The 10,074-nt window shown below is 52.7% G+C and overlaps 1 protein-coding gene across 1 annotated transcript; it reads left to right on the top strand.

Moving 5' to 3' along the window:
• Window positions 1-3,728: 3,728 nt before the first annotated feature.
• On the top strand, window positions 3,729-8,696 carry Ccdc86 (coiled-coil domain containing 86). The gene is made up of 4 exons (XM_028884231.2): window positions 3,729-4,495; window positions 6,184-6,313; window positions 8,020-8,094; window positions 8,275-8,696. Exons 1-4 carry the CDS (start codon window positions 3,789-3,791, stop codon window positions 8,392-8,394), a joined length of 1,032 nt encoding a protein of 343 aa, XP_028740064.1. The 5' UTR covers window positions 3,729-3,788; the 3' UTR covers window positions 8,395-8,696.
• The last annotated feature ends 1,378 nt before the right edge of the window (window positions 8,697-10,074 follow it).

The following is a 10,074-nucleotide window of genomic DNA, read 5'->3' as shown; positions in this document are numbered from 1 at the left end:
GCTATTCACACCTGCCAAAAAAGGAGGGGGATTGAGGATTACATGATGAGCTAGACCCCAAAGAGGTCAAAACAACTCAACAGAAGTCCTACACTAGCCAGTCACGGTGATTCACACCTGTAGCAAACATTCAGGAGGGTGAGATAGGTGGATTGCCATGAGTTCCAGGCCAACCAAGACGGCTTCACGGGGTGGGAGGGGCAAGTGAAAAGTGGGGACAGGGAACAAAGAGAGGAGAGGAAGGGGAGGAGAGGGGAGGAAATCTTAGAGTATCTAAAATAACTCCAGGAGACAGCTGGAGCCACATGGAGGGTTTCCACTGGAGGGCCACGCCAGGAAGAGCATGAGGGCAGGGTGCCAGTCACACTGCTGGGAGCCATGGAGTAGGGAGAGGGTGAATCCAGTGCTGAGTGCAGGCAGTTCTGGGGGAGGTGGGCAGGGAGGCCTGTGGAGAACCGGGGAACAGCTGGAGAGACGGGAGATTTCGGTCTGACTAAAAGGCGACTCTAGATAGCCTAGGAAACACGTCTTTGAATATGTGTGCAACCCCTGAGTAGCAGAAAGAAGCCTGCCTCCAGGTGTGTGTGTGTGCAAGCCTGTTCACTTTGCACAACCACCCTAGAAGGTAGGTGCGCTGCTCTTGCGACTGACTCTCCTTTTACTAATAAAGAAGCTGAAGCACAGAGAGGCTTGGACACTGGGAAAGATCGGGCAGCAAATGAGCGGTAGAGCGGTGGGGGGGTCCACCTGGCCTGCCTGACTCGGGGGGGGGGGGCGGGGTCCACTGGCCTGTCTGACTCGGGGGGGGGCGGGGTCCACCTGGCCTGTCTGACTCGGGGGGGGGCCGGGGTCCACTGGCCTGTCTGACCCGGGGGGGGGGGGGGGGGGGTCCCACCTGGCTGTCTGACTCCGAAGCCTCAACTCTCATAGCAACCTCCCTGTTCTCCAGAAGGTAACCGGGGCACAGAGAGGATAAAGCACTTGGCCGAAGCCAGGCAGCGAGTGACACTGTGAGCCAGGATTAGTCACAGAGCTGGAAGGTTTAGCTGCCTGGCAACTGCCCCTCCTGCAGACATTCCTGTTCCCGACTGCCCCTGGCCTATGCACTGGAGGGGCCGAGTGTCTCACATGCCATGAAGTGCTGACTGAGCAAGACCTGGCTTATTTATGTAACCTGAGATCTGCTGACTGAAGGAAACCAGTGCCCACAGATGGACCCATGATATGGATCAGATACTCTCCAAGGCTTCAATCATCCATCCAATCAGGGCAGCCAGTTGAGATCTTAAATCCCCAACACCAACTAAACACTTGCTGCCTACCAGGGGGTCTCCTGGTATTTGTTTAGCCCCCTGGAGTGCCAAGCCAGGGGGATGATTGTCAATCCTAGTACAAGGGTCTGCACTGACAGATGCACAGAGGTACACACGCGCGCGCACACACACACACACACACACACACACACACACACAGATGGGCACATGTGACTTAAACAGGCAGCAGCACACAGCGATATGAATGCTTGAACCACGAAACAAGTATAGTCAGCCAGGTACTCTCTCACCTTGCCCTGGCAGAGGCAAATACCCATAAACAGAACACACACACACAGGCACTGGAAGTTTGAAAGACAAGCCCAGACAAACATACACAAAGAAAAAGATCTTCATTAGGCCCCAGCATCTCACTGTTCTGCCTGGAGATTCAAGGTGCAGGAGAGCTTTGATACAGTAACAGATGTCAGTGCTTGAGATGAGGATTTATATGTAAATAATCTGTTTCAAAGTGCCCGCCCCCCTCCTCAGAAGCAACCATAAATGAGTGGGAAAGTGAGCCAGGGAGAAGCCTGAGGGCATGTGAACTACCAGGTTACCTTCACAAAAGACTGGGGAACACAGAAGCCCCTTCCTATCCTCTGGCTTAACTGTGTGAAAGTAAGAAAGAAAGCAATTGCTCTGCAAATTTCAGGAGCCTCCCCTGACACCACACACACACACACACACACACACACACACACACAATGACAGTGGCAGGCTGGGCTCAAGAGGAACCTTGCATATGTATCAGAGGCACACTCAAAGCCCTCTGTTCAAAAGCCATCTCTCACGCACACAAGCTATCCTGGCAGGAACATAAAATTAGCCCTGGGTTATTTTAAGTAGACCTGGGATGTGATCTCATCAACATTTGCAAGTGATCCCTCCAGATAGAGGTAAGAGTCAGGAAGTAGGGGGAGCTGAGGCAGCCTGGAGCAGGAGTGGAGGCATATAGCTCCTCCACAGCCCCGGGCAACCCACCATGTGGGTCTGAGTATTGGACCATTCCAGCAGGGGCAGGAATTTGAGTAACCACACAGAACCTACTCCTTTGAGATTGGAGGCTGGGAGAGCTGGGAGAGTTAGTGCCTGAGCCACAACTCCCTGAAGCTGTCCTTGGATCAGGAGCATAAGGGCTGTGAGCCAGCAGAGGAACCAGGGAGGCAGGAACTGACATATAAAATTACAGCACACGGGTGCAACTGTTTCCAGTGCCATGGAGAGGCTGTGTTATTGCCTGCCCCTCGGGGTGCACTCCGGTTGACTCCATCGGTATGCATCTGAGACCATGGATGGCAAGAATTCCCCACTCACTTTCCATCCCGCAGGAACTTTTCATCTTCCCGGCCTCCTCCTGGGTCAGCATGTAACCACTCTGGCAGAAACAAAGGTGTTCGAAAGAGACACTTGGGTCTCTCAATCTATCAGACAATCTATCAGACAATGGACCCCAAAGAAAAGGGAATTTCCCCAGAATTCTCATGCTGGGAGAAGGAAAGGGCACCAGCCAGAGGGGGAACTTGTCTCCTGGACAGAGATTTCATACAGTTCTAACACCTTGTCAGACCACTTCACAGGATGAGACTAAAACCCAGATAAAGATGGGTTCCTGGTGGGCGAGGTCACACCTTGACAGAGACTGCTTAGATGCGCTTATCTGTGGCCCTCTATCTAATTTTTTTATCTCACCTCAGGACCCTGAGGACAGACTTGGGTGATTCACAGAATCCCTTTGTAACCCTTCCCAGTATGCCCACAATGAATAAATCTTTTTCTAAAGCTTTCCACTTTTAATTCTGCTCTTTCAATTGGCTCAATGAGGACAAAGCAGCCAGACCTGACTTGGGGTACAGGTTGTGAGTCCCAACTTTGACAACAAGCAGTCAAGGCTTTCTGGGCCTCAGGCCTGACACTTTGCTTATTAATTAAGTTTTGAAAGAAGAGAACCACTAACTGCAAACCTGAGCACGGTAGGGGAGAAGAGAGAGGCGGCAAGGGTGGGAACGTTTAACACAACTCGACTTAGATTTCCCGCTCATGGAGGCCAGAATACATCCTCCTTAAGGAACACGGCGCAAAGCCTCTGTTACAAAAGAGAAAACTGAGACAGCCCAACGTTTGCGGGCCCGGCCGTTCCAGAGTTAACAGGATCATCCGGCCCTTTTGCCGACTTCTCCTCTCAGGAAAAAAAATAAAAAAGTGCCGGTACTTCTCTAGCACCTAGAAAACGCATTTTGCAAAATAAAAAACAAAAAAAAACGGAAACCCAGCAACCAGACTCATTCAACGCGACACAACACGCATGCGTCCACTAAGCCCGGCCCCTAAGGGGCTGGCAGCCCTGCTTTTCCACCCCTCCCATCAGCACGGCGTCCTCACGAGTGCGCTTCCTGTCCGGTACGGAAGTGGGTGTGTCTGACGTCATATGAAGGCGCCTGTGGTTCCGAATGCGACGGAGGCTACACGTGAGCCATGGATACGCCGCTGAGGCGCAGCCGGCGACTTGAAGGCCTAAGACCTCTGTCCCTAGAGACCCTTCCTGACCCCGCAGTTTCTCGGGTAAGACGGGTCCTTGTAGAGTTCGAGTCGAACCCGAGCGAGCCCGAGTCTCCGGGAGTGCAGCCTCTGGACCTTGCCTCTCCCCAGCCTGAGCCGGAGACACCCCCGGGATCACCCTGTCTGAAACAGGATGCAGGCTTTGGGTCCCCCCGAAGGCAGCCAGAGCCTGACCCCGGGTCCCTTCAACCTCTGCAAGATCTGGGCCTGGTGCCACCTGCAGGACAGACAGAATCGAGTCCGGAATCCCCTCAGCGAGAGGAGTCATCCAAATGCTCTGCCACACCGGGAGAACTGGACTCCCAGGTGGTCCACGCTAAGGAGGAGCTGGTCCCAGTATCCCCAGAGCCCTGCCCGGGCCAGCAGGCACCGGGTCCCGAGCCCTCTCGGCCAGTACAGGAGCTGACAGCCCGGGCACCCAGCTCCCTAGAGCGCCCGCAGGAACCAAGCAGGCTACCTCCGGCTGGACAGACGGTGACAGGGGGCCTCAACACAAAGAAGCGAGTTATATCTTCTCCCCAGGCCCCGGCGCCCAAGAAATTGAAGGAGAAGGAGGAGCTTCCTGTAATCCCGAAGGGGAAGCCCAAATCCGGGCGTGTGTGGAAAGACCGCTCCAAGAAGAGGTAAAGTGGGGGGTGGGGTAGCATGGACGGTAGGTAGGGCTCTCTGTGTGTTTGGACCCCGCCTTCACCCGAATGCAATCCCAGGGTTGGAAAGAGCTCACCCGAGTAAAGTTAACAATCAGAATCAGAATGTCAGATGCCCTGAGGTTGGGGATGGAGACCCTCAGTGGTCATTTCTCTGCCCTCGGCGGGGTTCTTTTGAACTTGCTTTCCATCTTTTTTTTTTTTTTTTTTTTTTTTTTGAGACTGGGTCTCAGTATGTAACACTGGCTGTCCTGGAATTCACAGAGATCTGCCTGCCTCTGCCTCCCTAGTGCTGGGATTAAAGGCATGCGCCACCACACCCTGCCCTTCCATCCTCTTTGTCCAGAGTTCAGAGTTTGTTCCAAAAATATTTACTTTGTCTACCACATCTGGTGAGGGAGACAGAGCAAGAAAAGCGCCCATTACTTGAATGCAGTGAAGTCCTTTCCACTGTTGTCTGCTAGTTATTGTCTTTGATAAAATATATCACTGGGCACTGGTTACGTGTCTCTTCGATAGGGACTGACCAAAGGGAGAGTCTTTCCCACCCAGCAGCACATGTAATCTTTCTCTCTGCCCTTTGGAGAAAGTGTTACTGTTTTTAATGTTGTACATCCGAGGAAACCAAGGCTCAGGGAGGCTAAATGAGACACAGGATGTGAGCACAGATTGGCTTACAAAGCAGGTGATTGGAACCCATCACCCTGCTTCTGTGGATCTGACTTGACTCCGGTTGCAGCCTTCTTAAGACATGAAGTCTTCCTTGTCCTTTCAGTTCTGGGGCATCATAAATGCTCAGTTCATATCTTTGGGAGAAGGAATGAAGAGGCCCATGTGGAAAAGGCATCATTTAGGCAGAAGGGAAAGAGAAGTGGGGTTCAGTTGAGATTTCTGCTGTGGGGAAGATCCCCTAGAGGACAGACGAGATGTGGACCATTTCCACGATGATACATTCTCTTACAGCATCATGTCTGTGGTCTGACTTCTCCAGGCTTCCATCATCTTGTGCATTCAGGATTCTCATATTCCAATTTTTAAGGATAGGAAGGAAGTCCACAACACACTCACTGCTCTGTTTTTAGAGAGCGGAATCTTGAGCAAGCCTTTGGGGACCTGGCAGGGGAGGGTATCAGAAGTTAACAGTGCAGACTGCTTATGAATGGGGGGGGGGGGGAGTTCTAGACTGTGTGTGACTCCTAGGAAGGGAACAGACAGCTCTTACACACACACCCAAAGCTGGGAAAAAATCAGAATTGTTACAGAAAAGCCCCCTGTTCTTACTGTTTGGAAATAAAGCCATACCCCTCTAGGGAGCGAGCACCTCATCTTCAGAGGCATTCACTCACAGGTCACCATGTTTGGTGGCAACAAAACTTCACAGCTGAGGCCATATGGGTACAGAAAGGTTCAAGACCCAGCATATACTTAGGAATGCAAGGACTCAGAGTCTTGGTTTGTTCCTCTAGAATGAAAAGCACAAGCCTATCTCAGAGTTACAGCCATATGCTTCAATATAGCCATGCTTAGCGGCTTTTTTCATCCTAAGTTTCTATAGAAAGCGAGGTCCAGGCAGGCAGGGAATGGGAAGCAGACCCAGAGCCCAGTGAGAGCAGGTGTGAAGGCAGTACCACAGAGGTCCCCTGAGTGCCTCCTCTCCTGCTAAGGTTCTCCCAGATGGTTCAGGACAAGCCCCTGCGTACCTCCTGGCAGCGGAAAATGAAGGAGCGACAGGAGAGGAAGCTGGCCAAGGACTTCGCTCGGCACCTAGAGGAGGAGAAACAGAGGCGCCGGCAGGTAACGGACATCTGGCCATGTCTGGATCACAGAGGCCAAATACACGTGTGCTGTAACAGACGTGGGCTGTGGGAGTACGACTTGATCAGAGCCCTGGGCATGAGGGCCCAGGGGGAAGAGGAGTAGTCTAGGGCCATGGTAGGATTCCCACTCTACCATTCAGCTAAACCTCTGGCTCAGGGACATGCAAGAGACCTGGAAGTAGATTGAGGAACCCAAGATGAAGGCCAGCAAGCCATCTTGGTGGCAGGAGTATGCAGTGGTGGAGTCAACCCCTCTCTGAGACCTGCTTATGAGGGAAAAGCTTGTCTCAAATTTGTTGCTGTCACTCTAGAAGATATGCCTACACACCAGCCCATGGGTGGTTCCTGAACTTCCCTTTCAATTCACTTCCCTGGCCCCCAACTCATAACCACAAATGTCCTTGTTAAAGGTTCATGCCCATGAGCTAGGGACAGTGGTAGAGCACTTGACTGCATACACGAGGCCTTGGGTTCCAGCACCACAGAGGCTTATTTCCAACACCTTCAGCCTCCAGGAAGCCTTGGAAAGAGTCCCAGTGTCCCTTCAACTGGCAGTACTGAGGAAGCACGGTCATGCTGGGTTTGTCAGCAGCACTGTCCCCGGGACCAAATTACTGCTAGTCTGGTGGTCCCAGCTTGGCCCCTGAGAAGAGAGATGGCCAGTCACTAAGGCATCCTTGCTTTGAGTCACTCCAGATCTGTCTGTTACTGAGGCCTCACCTCTTTTCTTGTGCAGCCTTGGATCCCTCTTGGGCGAAACAGTTGCTATCTCATGAGCAACTGGAGAGGTGCATCCTCCAGCCTTCCTCCTAATACATAGGAGCAAAGGTCACTTCCTCTCCAAAGGCCCAGGCTACCCCAGACTAAAAGTTACCAAAGCCACAAAGGCCTTGACCACATAGCATTGAATGCTGGAGCCGCCATCCCTTTCTAGCCCCGCTAGAGTACAATGGCACCATAGCTAGGGATCCCTGGACCTCCCACCCCCAGCGACCTGGCACTGTTCCAAGCCTTAGTCACACTTAGGTCGCACGTCACTCTGGTGAGGTAGGTCCTGTGGTCAACTTTACTGTAAAGGTGAGGAAGTGGAGGCAGGCTCGGCCACAATAACCTAATTAGAAAGTAGCAGAATGAAAACTCAAGCTGGACCAGGTTCCTTCAGAGCCTTTTGACAGCTCAACCTGCCCAACCCTACTGGGACCAGGTACAGAGCCTAGGTATATCCTGGCCTTGCGTTCTCATTCTGGTACACCTGTTCGTGGGCAGAAGGAAACCTGGGCAAATAGCACAAAGGAGGGAACCAGCCTAGCCCTCTCCCTGGCAGCTCGTGCACGGGATGGTCCAAGGGGCCATTCTGCCCGCATGTGACTTCTGGGTGGGAAGGCACCCACATCTTGGCCCACACAGTCGTCTGTGTAAGCTGCTGCCCTCAGGTATCTGTTTATCCACCTTCTTTCTAATTTGGAGCCAGGTACTCTTGCCACAGTGGGCCTCAGCTCCAGGCCCACAGCATAGGCATTGTACCTCATTGTTCCCCCAGAAGTGCCTAGGCCTCCACCCCTCCCCACTAGAAACAACCTGGAGTCCAAGCAGGCTTCTTCTGGTTGTGCTGGTTCTTACCAGGGGCCTGGGATCCCAGGGCCCCTCAGCTCCTAGCCTGAGTTCCCCTTCTGTGTGTTTCAGGAGAAGAAAGAGCGCCGGGCTGAGAACCTGAGACGCCGCCTAGAGAATGAACGGAAGGCTGAGATTGTCCAAGTGGTGAGTACGCCCATCCAAGAGATGCAGGCTGTGGCCAGGTGACAGCCTTTAAGGTGCTTGGGTTCCCTGCTTTATATGGTCCACTGTCCTGCTGCAGTCCTGGTGCCTCCCTCCCTTTTCCCCAGAGACAGGTGTAGAGTCGTCTACCACACTAACGCCTCCTATTTCCCCCACCCCCAGATCCGAAACCCTGCCAAGCTCAAGAAGGCGAAGAAGAAGCAGCTGCGCTCCATTGAGAAGAGAGACACCCTGGCCTTGCTCCAGAAGCAGCCACCCCAGAGGCCTGTAGCCAATGTCTGAGCTCAGGACAGCCTGGAGGCCTGCACAAGCCAAGAGCCACAGCAAACAAGCCACCTCTCAGGCCACTGTCACACACCTCTCCTGGGGCCAGCACATCAGCTCTGTTGCATTAAGACAGGGACCACAGCCCTGAGGGAACCCAGAACCTCACAGGGTCTCAGGAGAGATTTAACTGTCTCCATCTCCTTTCAGGTCTTTTCCAGAGTGCCTTAAGATCTTAAACTGTTGCTGGGCAATGGTGGCACACACCTTTAATCCCAGCACTTGAGAGGCAGAGACAGGCGGATCTCTGAGTTTGAAGCCAACCTGGTCTATGGAATGAGTTCCAGGACAGCTAGGGCTACAGAGAAGCCCTGTCAACAACAACAACAAAAAGATTTTGACTGTGATTTCTTGTTCCCAGTGAGCTAGTAACTAACTCCCTGTCTCAGGGTCCTGAGTCTAGCCCACACCTGGAGGCCTGCTGTCAGAAGTCAGCTCCTCCATTTTCCCAAAGGCCAGTCACCTTGGCCACTTGTGAATTCTGCTGAATCTGCCCCTCTGCTGACTGAAGCTAGCCCCTTCCTGTAAAGCGAGGAAGTTGCAGGGAGCTGGGTTCCTCTCTAGCACCCCTTTGGACTGTAGAAGCCTTAGGACTTGAGCCGTGCCCACCTGGTCTTTCACAGAAGTGTTTATTGATGTCTGCACAAGTACAGTCCTAGGCTTCCAGAAAGACACAAGTCCCTGCCGCATTGGGCTTTCATTCTTATAATAAACAATTAAAATGCATGATGTGACAGGTATGGTGTGCCACTCTGAGTAGAGCGGAGGGAGTGAAGGGTGACACAGTTTACTCCGGTTTGAGAAGAACCTGCCCCAGACTTGAGTCCTGCTTGGCACTGAGAACTGACAGCCAGCCTGGCCTTAAGTGGTTCAGGAGATCCTGAGGATGTCTCATCTCTGCTCTTCACATCCACCAGTTACTGACATCATCCCCTTCCCCTGGAATGTAGAGATGAGTCACAGCCGGCTGTCCTGCAGTCCATCCATGGTGGGGAAGACATTAGATGTAGTGTGGTGGAAGGTCCATGGCCGATGCAAGGTCCCCTCCTACCTGTGGGTTGGAAGTGATAGCTGCCGGGCCCTGTCCTGGGAGGCGGCTGGAGGATGTTCGCTGGATAGACTTGAACTTGTGATGCTCAAGGCTGGAGTGCAGCCTCTGGCAGCAGCAGCTCTGAAACTGGGCAGTAAAGAGCCCTGAGCTGGAGTTGACAGACATATCACACAAGCAGCAAGTCTGTGAGTAAAAAGCATCTGGCTCAGAGGCCAACTGGGGGGTTAAAAATGAAGGTGGTGGGCTAGAAACTGCTTCTCGACCCTTTCCTCCCACTGTACCTCCATATATACTATCCACTGGCAGAATCTCCTCCCCATTCACAAAGCAGCACCTTAGGAGGTACAGGCTGTGAATTTAACCTGTGTGACTCCAGTTGTCCTTAGGCCAGCTGCCTGAGAGGAATTAGAAGTACAAACTCATCCCCACCCTCATCGGTTACCCTAGCAAGATCCCTAGGCAGTTCAAGTACTTACACTTCTTAAAAGTGTAAAAGCTGCTGGGCTGTGGTGACACACCTTTTAATCCCAGCCCTTGGGAGGCAGAGCTAGGCAGATGGATCTCTGAGTTTGAGGCCAGCCTGGTCT

Source organism: Peromyscus leucopus, chromosome 1 (assembly GCF_004664715.2).
Source record: "Peromyscus leucopus breed LL Stock chromosome 1, UCI_PerLeu_2.1, whole genome shotgun sequence".
NCBI classification, from domain to species: Eukaryota; Metazoa; Chordata; class Mammalia; order Rodentia; family Cricetidae; genus Peromyscus; species Peromyscus leucopus.
This window is presented reverse-complemented; position numbering and strand designations above follow the sequence as displayed.

Bases quoted from the DNA above. Each gene is read 5' to 3' on its own strand.
- Ccdc86 (XM_028884231.2), top strand. From the start codon at position 3,789: ATGGATACGCCGCTGAGGCGCAGCCGGCGACTTGAAGGCCTAAGACCT. The intron at 4,496-6,183 runs GTAAAGTGGGGG...TCTCCTGCTAAG, and splicing joins AAAGACCGCTCCAAGAAGAG to GTTCTCCCAGATGGTTCAGG. The intron at 8,095-8,274 runs GTGAGTACGCCC...CCCCACCCCCAG, and splicing joins AGGCTGAGATTGTCCAAGTG to ATCCGAAACCCTGCCAAGCT.